The 15,562-nt window shown below is 40.0% G+C and overlaps 3 protein-coding genes across 4 annotated transcripts in view; all 3 read left to right on the top strand.

The window, feature by feature from the left end:
- Positions 1 to 15,562, top strand: part of LOC135333663 (tolloid-like protein 2) — a 78,559-nt gene that overhangs the window by 33,778 nt on the left and 29,219 nt on the right. The window lies entirely within an intron of this gene.
- Positions 2,213 to 15,562, top strand: part of LOC135333685 (bone morphogenetic protein 1-like) — a 48,811-nt gene continuing 35,461 nt past the window's right edge. The window contains exons 1-9 of one of the 2 annotated variants that reach the window (XM_064528706.1): positions 2,213 to 2,468; positions 2,647 to 2,799; positions 2,855 to 2,975; positions 3,052 to 3,437; positions 3,499 to 3,727; positions 3,792 to 4,006; positions 4,110 to 4,223; positions 4,311 to 4,442; positions 4,555 to 5,969. In XM_064528706.1, the coding sequence (XP_064384776.1) occupies positions 2,261 to 2,468; positions 2,647 to 2,799; positions 2,855 to 2,975; positions 3,052 to 3,437; positions 3,499 to 3,727; positions 3,792 to 4,006; positions 4,110 to 4,223; positions 4,311 to 4,442; positions 4,555 to 5,507 (2,511 nt within the window). In that variant the 5' untranslated portion in view covers positions 2,213 to 2,260 and the 3' untranslated portion in view covers positions 5,508 to 5,969. Of the gene's footprint in view, positions 2,469 to 2,646; positions 2,800 to 2,854; positions 2,976 to 3,051; positions 3,438 to 3,498; positions 3,728 to 3,791; positions 4,007 to 4,109; positions 4,224 to 4,310; positions 4,443 to 4,554; positions 5,970 to 15,562 lie in introns of those variants that run through there. The other variant, XM_064528707.1, reaches the window with a different exon arrangement.
- LOC135333684 (zinc metalloproteinase nas-39-like) lies at positions 7,042 to 11,031 on the top strand. Its single transcript, XM_064528705.1, has 9 exons — positions 7,042 to 7,227; positions 7,280 to 7,438; positions 7,578 to 7,692; positions 7,789 to 8,189; positions 8,255 to 8,474; positions 8,801 to 9,030; positions 9,252 to 9,371; positions 9,508 to 9,645; positions 9,968 to 11,031. The coding sequence occupies exons 1-9, from the start codon at positions 7,089 to 7,091 to the stop codon at positions 10,963 to 10,965; spliced, it is 2,520 nt and encodes an 839-aa protein (XP_064384775.1). The 5' UTR covers positions 7,042 to 7,088; the 3' UTR covers positions 10,966 to 11,031.

Here is a 15,562-nt window from a genome sequence, read left to right as displayed (position 1 = left end):
GTCAGTATAACTGAACTGTTGCTTTCAACATTATAAAAAGAAAGGCAAAAGAAGAATGAAGAATCAAACTTTGTTAATGTGTCTGCTTGCTTTAACAACTACATATGTAGTGGAGTGCTTACCAATTGAAACTGAAGATGTGAGAGAAAGTAATGAAATGGCTGAAGAAAGGACAATTGTTTATGACCCAACTGTAGACACTGGTAAGTTCAAGAAATTGGGATGAGTATAGTTTCACACACACTAAAAATATTACTGTCCACTGCACAGATTTCACAATAAAAGTTGGAGATATAACTTACTTCACAAAGAACTACCGAGAGCTACAGCAGTGAGCAATGTTCGTCTAATTCTGTTTCGGTGTATGATGGATTTGGAACTAGTGCTCCATTGATTGAGAAGTGTGGCGAGTACACAGTCACAGGGACAGGAAATATCATGACCATGACTCTGCGGGTGTCTTCCCCAGGATCGTTCAGAGGATTCTATGCACAATTTAAACAAATTTAACTGATTCTATTTAATTGATCTTCACATTGTATTTTAATCCATAATTGTTTACTGTGAATCGAAACATTTTCGAATTCGTTATATATATATACTGCTGTATAATTACATGTACATATACTTGTCTAATTAAATGTGCCAACAATAACCAGACTGCATGTTAGGTATAATCATAATTATTATGTGTTCCATTTAATTTGTGACTTTAGTTTCACATGATCCTTTTAATATGGTTCAGAATCCAGTTGTACAGTACTGCTGCATGTTTTAGCCTCCATGCAATTTTTACTGGCAGGGTATGAGCCTTCATGTGAGTATGTAGCATCCATGGTGTTCTGTATGCATGCATGTGTCTCGAAATGAACATGCACACCCAGTATGCATGTTACGTTTCACTGTTGATTTAGATAATTAATGGACCACTATATAGGCACTCCTCCGAACCATATAGTGTGAACCAGACAAATACAGACCATGTTTTTGTGTCTGTATAATTATAATAATTATTAATGTGTTAGCCTCAATAGTATGGTCACTGTAGACACGGACTTGTACTGTAGTGTCCACCTACACATTGGTACTGACAAGTCATAATTATAAAGATTAACTTACCACAACATGATGCTACGTGACCTCAATAGCACTGTGTTTTATTCGAGAACAAAGTAGGAGGTTAAGTATTTGTCACAACTGAATACAAGTTGACAAATTCAAGCAGTGGGTCTGTATAGGTGTGTGCTGACATCAGTTACGACTTTGTAAAACAAGAGTCTATTGATGTCTGTATATAAGGTTATGCCTGATTGCCTTCTCAATGGTAATTGAAGAAGTGTGATACGTGTTCCCACAATAACAATTGCATAAGTTTGCTTTATTGGGCAATAGCTATAACTAAATTATGACTCATTTTAAATTATTGTAGTGCTACTTTTGTTGACCATGCATGTGATTTAATTTGTCCAATAAATCCGATATGTCAACAGCTATAATTTACATATTCTTAGAACGTCTTATTAGTGCATTTATAATTTTATATATTGCAATCCAATCAATGGCACAACCATGCATATAGATGCAACTTCATGGTCTGATCATTTTCTCATACATGGAAGTGAGAGAGATCAAACAGTAACATTCCAGGCTATCAACCTGATTTCATGCATTGTGGATGCCTTGTTATTATCGAATGCCAATTCGTACATCTAAAGCTGATCCGGCAAGGCAGACAAAGATCAACCATGCATGGTCCTGAGAGGGGGATATTATAAAGGCGAATGAAGCTGCTCCCCCATCTCCTCAACACAGTAAATAAATCCGTTTCAGTGTAGCTATAGTATATAATTATAGCTCCAAACCTGCCACTTTTAATCGGCGGTACTAGACTACCGGTACTTGCAACCTATAGGCTCTTCAAAACGTGCACCCAACAGACCATGGCTTGATTAGCGGTTTAAGGGCATGCACAATAACGAGTGTCTCATGCTGGGTAGTAGAGTTTGGACTAGTTATAATATAGGTCTAGATATTCTGGCAAGAATTGTTATAGGCCTATGGGTTCACCCCCAAAGCCCTAAAACACTTTCTTCACTTCCTATACTGGGGGGTCACCAATCTGGGGAGGGGGTGTAATATTTACAACCCCTCTAACTCTGGAAGCTTGCTCCCTATAAAAACTTGCACTAAGCAGTGATAACTCTCAGAAAAGAAAACTTACGAAGTTGTGCAATTCTACTAATAACCGTCATAACCTGCCATGGAACAACTTGCAGTTTTCACTGCATTCACAGCTGCACTCTTGCTTGCAGCAAATGCTTTACCTACCATTAGTGACCACAGCAGCCAGCTCACAGATGATGCCCCTACTGAGCTGCATAGCCTCAACCAACCTCGAAGTCAAGCTAAAGGAGTCTTTGGATTTTCATACAATGCCAATGGGGAGCATGTCATCGAAAAACATTATGGTGAGGCAATAGTATAGATTTCCACTGCATGTGCACGGCATTCCATGAACCTGATTCTTATACCAAGGCTATAGAATCAGGATAGAGCTTCTGAATTATGAATCAGTATTCCTGGTTCTTATATTTGGCCCCATAAATATTATTGTCAAATTTGTTTGTCATGAATGTTTTACTGTAGAAAACACCAAAGAAATTGAAGACATGATGTTCGAAGTCGATGACTCTTCAATGGAGCAAGAAAACAGTGAACAGTACCGGAACAAAAGAAATGCAGTGTCATACCTATGGCCTGGTGGGATTATCCCTTACGAGATAGCACCCGAGTTTGATGGTGAGTATAGTTATACTTCGAGCATTCGTTTATCTGTTTCGAACTGTGCATGCAGCTCAGGAGAGGAGGATCATACTGCAAGCAATGCGTCATTGGGAAGAGAACACTTGCATTCGTTTTCGCCCTAGAGGCTCTGATACCTACTCCATTCGAATAGTGACCAGTTCACCTGGAGAGTAAGTGCATGCCATATAACTATTGTATTATCCCGTGCATGAATCATTAAAATCACAAAGCTCACTCTACTTGCAGCTGTCGATCTTACCTAGGACGGACAAGAATACGACCTCAACCATTGTTTCTTGGTCCCAACTGTGTCCGATTTTCTACTGCAGTCCACGAGCTTGGCCATGCAATTGGATTCTACCATGAACATAGTCGTGGTGACAGGGGTGAATATGTGACTATCCTGCAAAATAATGTTTTTCCTGGCATCACTGGAGCGTTTGGAATAAGCTCTGGAAACACCCTCGGACTAGGCTATGACTATGCCAGTATCATGCACTACTCTAGCAGAGCATTCTCAAGAGATGGACGAAGTGAAACCATACAAGCCAACCAACCTAACATCCCAATTGGAGAGGCTGAGGAACTGAGTCCTCTGGACATATTAAAGGCAAACAGGCTCTACAATTGCCGTAAGTCAATCAGGACAGATTACAGTGACTTATAGCTTATTTTTGTATTGTTATTTTCCAGCTTGCCCACTTTCTCCTCCGAACACTGTTGTTCCACCGGCCTTACCTCCTGTGAACCCCAGCCTCAGCCGCTGTGGAACAGTGGAGGTTCTGAGTGGTGGTGAGATGAGAACAGTACGATCCCCTGGGTACCCATCTCACCTCCCAAATCAAGAGTGTGCCTTTGTGTTTCAATGTCCCAGTGGTTTCCTTCCTCAAATCGAATTTCCATCAATAAACTTAGAATCAAGGTATTGAAAATCGAATAATTTATGAAAACTATGTACTAGCTGAGCTGATCTGTTTTTTTTCCAGCTCTGGTTGTACTAAAGATTATACTCAAATCTATTTTGGTTCGAGCTTGGACAGTCAGGATCTTATTAGATATGGTGGTCTCAGCGATGGAAAGATCTGCGGAAATCGATACAGTCGAACAAGATTCTTTGCAAGTACCAACACTATTACCGTCTATTATCGAACTGACAGTTCTGGGGGAAGCACTGGACTTCAAATTAAAATCACCTGTTTAGGTAAGAGTTAGGATTTGCTTAGAAACTGATAAGTTAGCAGACTTCTACAATCAATTTTAACATAATATTAAAACGTGTGGTAATTATTTTTCTATGTGCGTAGATGATGATGAATGTCGAAATGCCAGATGTGACAACTGTAGAAATACTCAGGGATCATTTGAGTGCAGCTGTAATAAAGGTTACTATTTTTCAAAAGCTGCGACAACCTGCTACGGTATGTGTAAATACGTTTTACAAATGATTCAGTTAGTGTGCTATTCAACAATGACCACGTTATCATGTCTTCCACGCTTGTATTCAGATATAAACGAATGTGCCTACCAGAATGGAGGGTGTGAATACAAATGTGTCAACATGGGTGGCTCTTACAGATGTCAGTGTCCACCTGGTCAGTACGTACAATCGGATGGCAAAAGCTGTGGACCTAGACAATGTAAGTTGCTTTGTGCCTTAAAATTAGCTTTCTGGTAAAGTTCCATATCATCAACAGCTTTAGCAGAGCGTAGCTGTATAGCAATAAATTACCTGATTTTTTTCTATTGCAGCTTTCCCTTCATTGCCAATTGCACCACAATTGCCGTCATCATGTCCTGTGACACCCCCTCCTCCTTTCCTATGCGGTGGAAATTTAACAGGTGATTTTGGAAGCTTACAAACTCCTTCTTGGCCTGCGACTTACCCTTTCAATTTTGACTGTGAATGGAACATCCAAGTGCCTTCTCCAGGTTGCAATGTTCGCCTCACATTCCATTCCATCTTTGGAATAGGTGGAAAAACAACTCAAAACTGTCCCAAAGATTATTTGAAGATCTACAACAATAATGGCCACTTGATTCGCACCATTTGTGACCTTGGTAGACCTTTTCCCATCACTACAACTGGCAATGCCAGACTATACTTCTTTGCTGGACCATATCATGGACCAAAACGTACGGGATTCAGGATTGAGTACACAATAGCCTGTCCAACCACTCTCCCGCCCACCACCAGGCCAACTACAGTAGCCACGGTAACACCAGGTCCAACTATTAGACCCACCACTCGTCCTACCACGACTACAACTACAACCACCCTCGCCCCCACTACGCTACCACCACCCGCTCCGAATTGCCCTGTTTTACCATTCAACCCTCAAGGAACGTTCGGTTGTGGTGGATTCTTCCAGATAGGACAAAATTTCGGACCTACTAATCTGCCCTTTGGCCCTTTCCTTGGCACCACAAATCCTGAATGCAATTGGATAATTTTCGGTGTTGGACCATTCCAAGTCGTGTTCAATTATTTTGATATTCCCAGCAGTAGGCAATGTTCGTCTAATTCTGTTTCGGTGCACGATGGATTTGGAACTGGTTCAAATTCTCCATTGATTGAGAAGATGTGTGGGGAGAAGTGTGGCGAGTACACAGTCACAGGGACAGGAAATATCATGACCGTGACTCTGCGGGTGTCTTCCCCAGGATCGTTCAGAGGATTCTATGCACAATTTCAACAAATTTAAGTGATAAACCAACATTTATATAAATCATAATTATTTCACATAATATATTTTGATTGTCACTTTATTCTAATCACTGAAAGCCATATTTTGCTGTGAATCATAGCGTGTTCGTTATTATTATTACATTGGTTAAAAACTAAATCACCAACATAACCAGACAGCATGTTTTGTTGTTCAATGTGTGTGGCTGGGCTTTATAGACAGTATATGTTCATTTGCTCAATGCACGTGTATTAATAAATTATGTAGACGAAGTATAATTAAACCATAATTAATTTGATGTGATGATGTTGATATCATACTCTTTTCTTTTAACAATTCTCATTGTAATGCTCCATCTCCATTTAATTTGTTGTTGTGCGAACCTCTGGGGCTCCGTTCATGCATGTATTCACCTTTTTGCCTCACTTCACTTTGCCTGTCAGTTGATGTTTTTGTAAGAATTTGGTTAAGCTTACACTGTGAAGTCAATTTGTCTGTAACAACTATGCTGTAACCGCTATTTTTTTGCCTATAGCTAGGAGCCTGTTAGCTAATTTGTCTAGCCTGTCTAGAATTCCTCTTCACCTAGATAAGAGCTCAACACAGTAACTATGACTGTGTTTTATATTGAAAATTAATATTTGTCAGAAACAATACGATTAATACGAGACACCAACTCGTGGACCTCTGTGTAAGGGATTCAGGATTGAGTACATATGACATGCAGTCTGACCATACACTCCCTCACCCAAAACTATACCAACTACAGTAGCCACGACAACACCACGTCCAACTACTCCCCCATCCATCACCTGGAAAACTACAGTTGCCACGACAACACCACATCCAACCACTAGACCCATGCACCTCTCGTCCTACTACCGTACCTTCCTCTCACTACACCTCCACTTCCAAGTAACCGTAACGTACAAGCGTAGCGCTTAATTTTCGCTGATTTTGTAGGTTAGCAATCCTACATGAAAATAGAGTCCACGAAAATTATTCTTTTATCTGACATAACGTATAAAGAGATTAAAGGCGTGGCTTCCGGTAAGCAGTCATTCTACGAACATTGTGTGCAATGTAGAGGAAGTGCCTCGAAAATTTCGCGCTATACGGTATTAGTTTTGACATCATAAACAGCATATAATTTATACACATGCACAAATTAACACATGGCTTCATTTTGGCAAGATCAGCAATACTGCATGAAAGAGGTGGCATCAGGCAGGGGAGGAGACGAGAAAATCCTAATAGACCTATGCTCAGCTAAAATCGGATTAGTGTTCACCTTTCAGATTTATATAGTTCTATAGGTATGCTAAACTGCTGTGTTCTCCAAATTAGGTAATGCATAATGACAAAACATGCATAGATACTTAAAAAGGAGATGGCTATTATCATGTTAGTGTAGGTTTCATAGCAACTCTTCCTGTGTCTAAGGTCACCAGTGTCAGATCTCAAGAATGCGTGGGCAGCTGGAAACTTTAGAAACCACAAACTTCCAATACCAGGATCATCCTATAAAATAACTCAGGTTAGTGGCCTGTCAACCAATAACCAGAAAGCTGAACTACTAACTCACTACAGACAAACAGAATGCTACAGCAAATCTTCATAACTCTTCTGCTCATATTTCACCTGGCATCTTCCACTGATGAGAAATCAACAGACAAGAATGTAGAGGAGGTCAAAGATGAGTTTAATGGACATTTCTCAGACCCTTCAGCCAAAGCAGGTTTGTGGTTGTATCAATGTCATAGTACAGTATCTATAAAATTAATCTGCAGCCATGATAAAGCACATTGGAGACATGGCATTCATCGAAGTTCCTCACGGCAAGAATCAGTCCACAGATCAGACAAGAACTAGGAGAAATGCGATACTTTATTCCAGCGCTCTATGGCCGAATGCACGAGTACCATACACCATTTCTTCTGACTTTAGTGGTAAGATTATATGTGATAGACTGGTAGTTACCAGACGCGACTTAGATTACAAATGTGGTGTCTCTAAAGATGTATTAATTTGATTAGTTTGCTTTGTATCTAACAAAAGCTCACACAGCTGTTCTTTCCTAACATTCAGACAATGAGAGGGAAGTAATCCTGCAGGCAATGAGGCACTGGGAAGACAGAACTTGTCTTCGATTTTTTCCTCGCACAACAGAACGCTACTTTATCTATATCCTTTCAGGAGATGGGTAAGTTTGTCTCATTATAGAATTGTGTTTTTGATAATTTGAATGTTAAAAGACAAACTGCATGTTCATAACACCATTTTATTTACATGTATCTAGGTGCTATTCTTATGTTGGACGTCTGCATCGCAATTATCAACCTCAAGGTGTCTCTCTGGGTCCGGGATGTGTGTATTTGAGAACAGCTGTTCATGAGATAGGACATGCAATAGGATTTTATCATGAGCACACTCGGCATGACCGGGATCAGTACGTAAACGTAATCACAAATAACATCCGTAATGGACAAGCAGGCAATTTTGCGAAAGCTAGACCTGGTCAAACACTTACATTAGGTTATGGCTATGACTATGCCAGCATTATGCACTACACTGGTACTTCGTTTGCAAAGTCCCGTAGCAATCCGACTATTGTAGCGAAAGACGAAGGAATTGTGTTCGGCTCTGCACAAGAACTAAGCCCTTTGGATATCCTTAAAGCAAATGCCCTTTATCGATGTGGTGAGTGTCCTGCCTGCATAGTACTAGTAAGTGTAAGTGTAATATATTTTATACTATAATATTAGGTTCTACAAGGCCCCCAATTAGCACCTACCCACAAAGTACTAAAGCCCTGACCCTTCCGGACGGAATCACATGCGGTGGAGTCATGGAAGGTAAAAGTGGAACATTCTACTCGCCGAGTTATCCCAACCATATTGTGAATCAGAGGTGTGCATGGGTGATTCGGGTCCCTGAAGGATACAGAGTTCGCCTGAGTTTTCCAGGACTCCGCCTAGAGCAGAGGTAACTTCGCTGCCAGAAAACTATTAGTCGTTACTGTGTATAATATACACTCATAGATTCCATTGTCTGTACGCCCTTTACTTTTGATTGACATAGCAGACACCTTAATGTATGTTTGTGGTTTGGCAAACTACTACAATCTAGTGTTTCAGTTCTAGAATGGATAGTTACCTTAATGTTAACTATTATAGACGGGTAGTAATTTTGGCGTTTTCAGATTTTTCTCTGTTATTTTGGCGGATTTGTAGCAGTACAAAATATTTGTCAAAACATGTACAAGTATGAGTTGTTCTCAGACTCTTATCAGATACACTCTCCAATTACAGTGCTGGGTGCATTAAAGACTATGTCCAAGTATTTACTGGACGATCTATAAACCCCGAGGATGGTGAATATCTTTCAAGAAATGCTAGAGATGGCAAATTTTGCAGCTCTAGCCAGATATACACCTCAAACTATGTGTATGACAACACAGCAACTGTCTACTACCACACTGATAGTAGCAACACAGGACCTGGTACACCGCGGGGACTTCGGGTGGACTTCTCAACAATTGGTAGGCACTTTAATTGGCTAGCGGTTTACACAATTTGACTGTACGTAGATATGTAGAACATAAATTTACCATCCTATAGCACGGAGTGAAGTGCATTCTACAATCAGAATTCGAAACCACAATAATTATTTAGACTGGCCTGCATGGTCATAATTATACTCTCTATAGTTATGATGTATACATTATTTTAACCTACCATGCATGTGCATAATTGACTACAGACATCAATGAGTGTGGTGGCCAATCAAACAGATGTCACACATGCACAAATCTTGACGGATCGTACCGCTGTGAATGTAAAAATGGATACTATCACTCTCCAGCAGCAAGTACTTGCTTTGGTAAGTGAATAATGCAGCTCTAATGTTTTCAGAGGCTATAATAATAGCATTTAACTCGAATTGCCTACCTCAACACATGCATAAACACTAACTGTGATTGTCATCATCATGTACACAAACACTTGTTTTCGTGCAGATTTCAATGAGTGTGCATACGATAATGGAGGATGTGATCATATTTGTGACAACACTGGAGGCTCTTATATATGCAAATGTAATCCTGGCTACTACCTACAAGCAGATGGTCTGAGCTGCACAACAACACCACCTACTGGTAAGTCACCACAAGTATTTTTCATTACTATGTGAGCTAGGGACATTACTAAATATGTACATGTTTTCAGATCGTGTGGGCACTAAAACAATTTCCCATGCATATGAGTGTGGGTGTGTGTTGGAAAGAGAGAACACATAAGTTATACAATGATCTGTTTAGCATATGTTGGCAGTAAACAAATGAGATCCCACATTTGATCATTCGTTCATGTTTCGCAGAAATTATTTTTATACACATAAGACCAGCTATATACAGATGCCTTAGAAAAATCATTTCTATTCTTTTATAATTATGATCTAATACATTACTTCATATACAGCCCCACCAACTGTTGCTCTCCCTACTACTCCAACTACTGTCCCTCCACCCACAACCAGAACGACCACAATTTCCACGACAACACCGACCACACAGCCCCCCACACCTGCTAGTATATGTGGGCCAAGTCTTTTCACAGGTGCCTCTGGAAGCTTCCAAACACCTGCCTGGCCCACGACCTACCCCTTAAATTTTAACTGTGAATGGAACATCCAAGTTCCTTCTCCAGGATGCAATGTTCGCCTCACATTTGATGATTTAGCTTTTGGGATAGCTGGAAAAACAACTGAAAACTGTCCCAAAGATTATTTGAAGATCCACGATACTACCGGCTTAATTCACACCATTTGTGATCTTGGTAGACCTTCTCTCATCACTGCAATTGGCAATACCAGACTATACTTCTTTGCTGGACCATATCATGGACCAAAACGTACGGGATTCAGGATTGAGTACACGATAGTCTGTCCAACCACTCCCCTACCTACCACCAGGCCAACTACAGTAGCCACGACATCACCAGATCCAACCACTCCCCTACCCACCACCAGGCCAACTACTAGACCCCCTACACCTCCAACCACCATTGCCCCAACTACACTACCACCACCTACTCCGAATTGCCCTGTTTTACTATCCAACCCTCAAGGAAACTTTGCTTGCGGTGGAGTCATGCCGATGGGTCAACGTTTCGGACCTGCTAATCTGCCCTCAGGCCCTATCACTGGTACAATTTCATGCACTTGGATTACCTTCGGTTCTGCCCAAGTTCGTTTCAAGTATTTTGATATTCCCAACAGTGAGCAATGCTCGTCTAATTCTGTTGCGGTGTACGATGGATTTGGAAGTGAGGGTCAATTGATTGAGAAGATGTGTGGAGAGAAGTGTACCGATCACATAGTCCCAGGGATAGGAAGTATCTTGACTGTGATTCTGGAGGTGTCTTCCCCAGGATCGTTCAGAGGATTTTATGCACAATTTGAAAAGCTAGTGGACTAAAAGTCTGTATTCTGTCATTGCAATATTCACATTAATTTTTTGTTGATCAAACAATTATTATTATTACTGAAAGTATGCATGATTACGTATAATAATTAACTGAAAGTGTCATAGTACTAATATGTTTCTAGTTGGGAGCTCAATTTTTGGGTGAGAAGGTTTGTACATGCATAAATATATAAGGCATGCAGGAGACAGACATGCAAGCAAAGCTCTGTAAAATTATGGTCGAGGACTATGTTAGTAGACTAAGTACCTTATAATTATTTTTTATAATTAATTTGATGACGTTGATATCATCATAGATACTCAATAGGGATAAATATTATCATACTTTTTCTTTTTTAATTGTAATGCTCCCCATCTCCCTTTAATTTGTTATTGTGCGAGCTTCTGGGCCTCCGTTCATGCATGTATTCACCTTTTTGCCTTACTTCACTTTGCCTGCCAGTTGATGTTTTTGTTTCTCGATCTGGTTATACACCGTGAAGTCAATTTGTCTGTAACAACTATGTAACTATTTGTTGCCTATAGCTAGGAGCCTGTCTCTAGATAATTTGTCTAGCCTGTCTAGAATCCCTCTTCACCAAGATAAAAGCTCAACACAGTAGCTATTATGACTGTGTTGTCAGAAACAAGGATTATTACGAGACACCAACTCGTGAATGGACCTCTGTGTATAAGGGACTTGAGTACATATGACATGCAGTATGATCATACACTCCTTCACCCAACACTAGACCAACTTCATGTGCAGTAGCCACGACAACACTACGTCCAACTACTCCCCCATCCATCACCAGGCCAACTACAGTTGCCACGACAACATCCCTAGACCCATGCACCTCTCGTCCTACTACCGTACTTTCCTCTAGTCTCACTATACCTACACTTCTAAGTAACGTACAAACCGAAGTGGTAAATGCCAATCTACCAACTGGCTATTGACCGGAATGGTTTATTCGTTTCACAGCATTCATTGTCATAGCTATGTTTGTGGAACAACACGAATTAATTTTTCGCTTGGAGGACAACAGTCTCAAAGGACGTCCGATTGATTTAGTGAAGGGAAACCATACCTGGAAAAAAACCGTGCCTTTTGTTTTGTCCCTCCACACGACTGCCGTGAGTTTCCATCCATGTAGTCTCATGAATCAGCCGGCCTTGGAGAGTATCTCCAATTAACTCTCCAAGGCAGGCGTAATCTCATGAAACAGCCGACCTTGGAGAGTCTCTCCAACTCTCCAAGGCAGGCTGATTCATGAGATTATGCAGCAGAACTGGTTTCAAACTGACGTACAATTTCCACAGTATAGGAGTCTGTGAACTGCATGTACGAACACCTTGTATAATGTTTACAACTGCTCATTTGTAAAAAGAAAAGCAATAAATCTATATACCTGTCAGAGCAGCATGGAAGTTAGCCTCGATCCCAGGCCGCTCTTCCTCGAAGAGAGGCCTGGGATCGAGGCTAACTTCCATGCTATAACACCTTGTGAGGAGGCTACATGGAAGTGTGAAATTGCAATTGAACAGACTCAAAACACATCAGATAATAGTTCTCGGCACACTGATTCACTTCCGGATGAGGGATCGAGGGCGTCATTATCCTTATTTTGATTCAATGCTGGATATAGTTACTTAGCCTTGAAGTCATTTCGATTCAGTATTTGGTGACCCTATGTACTACTGTATAATGCAAAATTTTCGAGGTGCTTATTTTCGCTGATTTCGTGGGATAGCAATCCTACACGAAAATAAAGTCCACAAAAATTGTTCTTTAATTAGAATTATCTGCTATAACATGCCGCGGCAAAGATTTAAAGGCGTGGCTTCTAGTGAGCAGTCATTCTAGTGCTTAAGGAAATGCTTTTAGAGTCCATTCCACGAAAATTTCGCGCTATACAGTATATAATTAGTTTTGACATCATAATTATAAAATGCAATAATTAGCACATGCACAAATTAACACATGGTTTCATTTTGGCAAGATCAGCAATAATGAACGTGAAAGAGGTGGCATCGATCAGGCAGAGGATGGAGGAGACGAGAAGACCTATGCTCAACAAATAGATTTAAAATCAGATGAGCGGTGTTCACCTTTCAGATTTCAGTATAGTTCTAGCATAGATACTGTACACTCCGTGGATGTGAAACGTAGGTAGTATACGGGTAGATTACGGAGTATTCGTGTTCACTCACTGCAACGGCACCCAGCTGCAGAAATGGACACTTTTAGTGTTGTTTTTCTTGCACAGCTGCGCACTTGTGGCTTCAGTTGAGGAGAAGGCTTGCTGTACTCGTAGGTGGGAGGTAAGTCTATCATAGAGCATGTATATTGAGCCTACATTATTAGTGGATAGCCTTTTGGAGCTCATTTTTGTCTGTAACTTACTAGGTGACAAGTTTGTGGTTAGGCGATCTTTGGTTGGGTTTATGGTTGGAACATTTCGCTTTGCTTTCCTGTTAGTCTATAAAGTGAAGTACTGGGAGAATGTGTTCAGCACTTAAGGAAATGTATAAGGCTAGCAGCAAACTGAATGATAGGTCAAAAATAGGTGTTCAACAGTACCTATCTTGTGGTTAGGCGATCTTGCCAACAAAAAGCTCCATCACTTAAATGATGTGGTCATTCAATAATATAGATGTCCTTATACCAGGAGAATCTATTTTGACCCTCAGTAAATGTTTTGTTATTTCAGGAAAGTGTGTCTTTTTGTGGTGAACATGTTTACTCATACAAATGTACTGTATGATGATAATGCATACATGATCGTACAACAGCGGCCTGAGTAAATTATTATTACTAACATACTTTTTTAATTTAGGTAATGCTCTATCACCAAAGGAAGCGGAAAGGAGCATAATTATTCCCTGATGCAAGACTAACAAACAAGTGTACGAGCACAAGTAGCGATAAGACGAAGAAGAATCCTCCTTCAACTTTAAATCAGTTTTAGTTGTCCATTTAGTTGTCTATTACTAAGTCTATCTCCGTGCATGGATGCCTGCCTATATAATATTCTGTGTGCATACATGCTGTGCTATATATACAATGTCATCACAAAAATTAAGTCAGCAGTGTACATGTAGCTAGATCAGGTTCCAATATGATTTCTGCATTTCCACTTTCATTCATGAACATCTCTCTTGGCTCTCCCTGCGCAGAGAATCAGTTAGCACTGGAAGAACTTGGACTGGGAGCTTCAGTTATCCTATCACTCACACATAGTTACTGTTATTATTGTATCCATGCAGTAGATTCCGTATACTATAGGGAATTCCGGATACTCGGTCCGTGTCATCCGTTGCAATGAGTGTTTCAGGACTTTTGGTAGTGGGCGGAAGTGTTTCACATCCACGGAGTGTACAGTATCTATGGTTCTAGGTATGCTAAACTGCTGTGTTCTCCAAATTAGGTAATGCATAATGACTGTATTATAAAAACATGCATAGATACTTTAAAAAGGAGATGGCATCCAGTCTAAAGAGTAGAATACTAAAAATGTGTGAGTAGTTGTACTTAAATGTAAATATCTTATGATTGGAACATTTTAAAGAAAATCTGCTGATACCATTGTGTAGGCGAATGAATAAGCTACAACATATCCAAAATTGTTTCCATGACAACATAAGGTGGTGGGTTTGTGGTGATTAATAAAACAGTACCCAATTGTTATAGTGGGTAATCGGTTAGGGAGAGAAAAGGCCAACGGTTTCCAGCTAAGGTTTGGAACTTTGTCACACCATCTATAGATAGTTTGGCTATCTTAAGAAAGATTCAATGTTACTTAAATATCTACACATCTTCCGTGCTAGTTTTTAGTGCCGTTTCGGTTAGGGAGAGATTTGAAGAAAATCTTACGGCTAAGGTCTAACGGAGTAAGCTTGAATAAATTGTCTGACTTTTGATAAGAAAAATTTTTCCAGAAATACTTTAGTTTCGGAGATAATTGATGTTACGCAAATTTTTTTTACGATCACCCCCATCTAAAATTATTTCCCACTACAACAACTTTTGGGGAAATATTTTTGAATCATGTTGTAGCTTATTCTTTTACCTATATACAATGGTATCAGCACAATTTCTTAGAAATGTTAAATCTTCAGATACATTTAAGTACAACTACTCACCTATTTTTGTATTCTACTCTCTAGACTGGATGCACTGTAGTCATAATTCTCTATAGTTATATAATGCTTATGCATGTATAATTAACTTACCATGCATGTGGCAGTGCATCATTGACTACAGACGTCAATGAGTGTCGTAGCCAATCAAACAGATGTCACACATGCACAAATCTTGATGGATCGTACCGCTGTGAATGTAAAAATGGATACTATCACTCTCCAGCAGCAAGTACTTGCTTTGGTAAGTCAATAATGCAGCTCCAATGTTCTCAGAGGCTATAATAATAGCATTTAACTCGAATTGCCTACCTCAACACATGCATATGTGAGTGTCATGATCATGTACACAAACGCTTGTTTTCGTGCAGATTTCAATGAGTGTGCATACGATAATGGAGGATGTGATCATATTTGTGACAACACTGGAGGCTCTTATATATGCAAATGTAATATAATTATTCTG

The sequence above is a fragment of the Halichondria panicea genome, chromosome 3 (assembly GCF_963675165.1).
Source record: "Halichondria panicea chromosome 3, odHalPani1.1, whole genome shotgun sequence".
NCBI lineage: Eukaryota > Metazoa > Porifera > Demospongiae > Suberitida > Halichondriidae > Halichondria > Halichondria panicea.
Note: the sequence above shows the minus strand (reverse complement) of the source record. Positions and strands in the feature narration are given on the sequence as shown.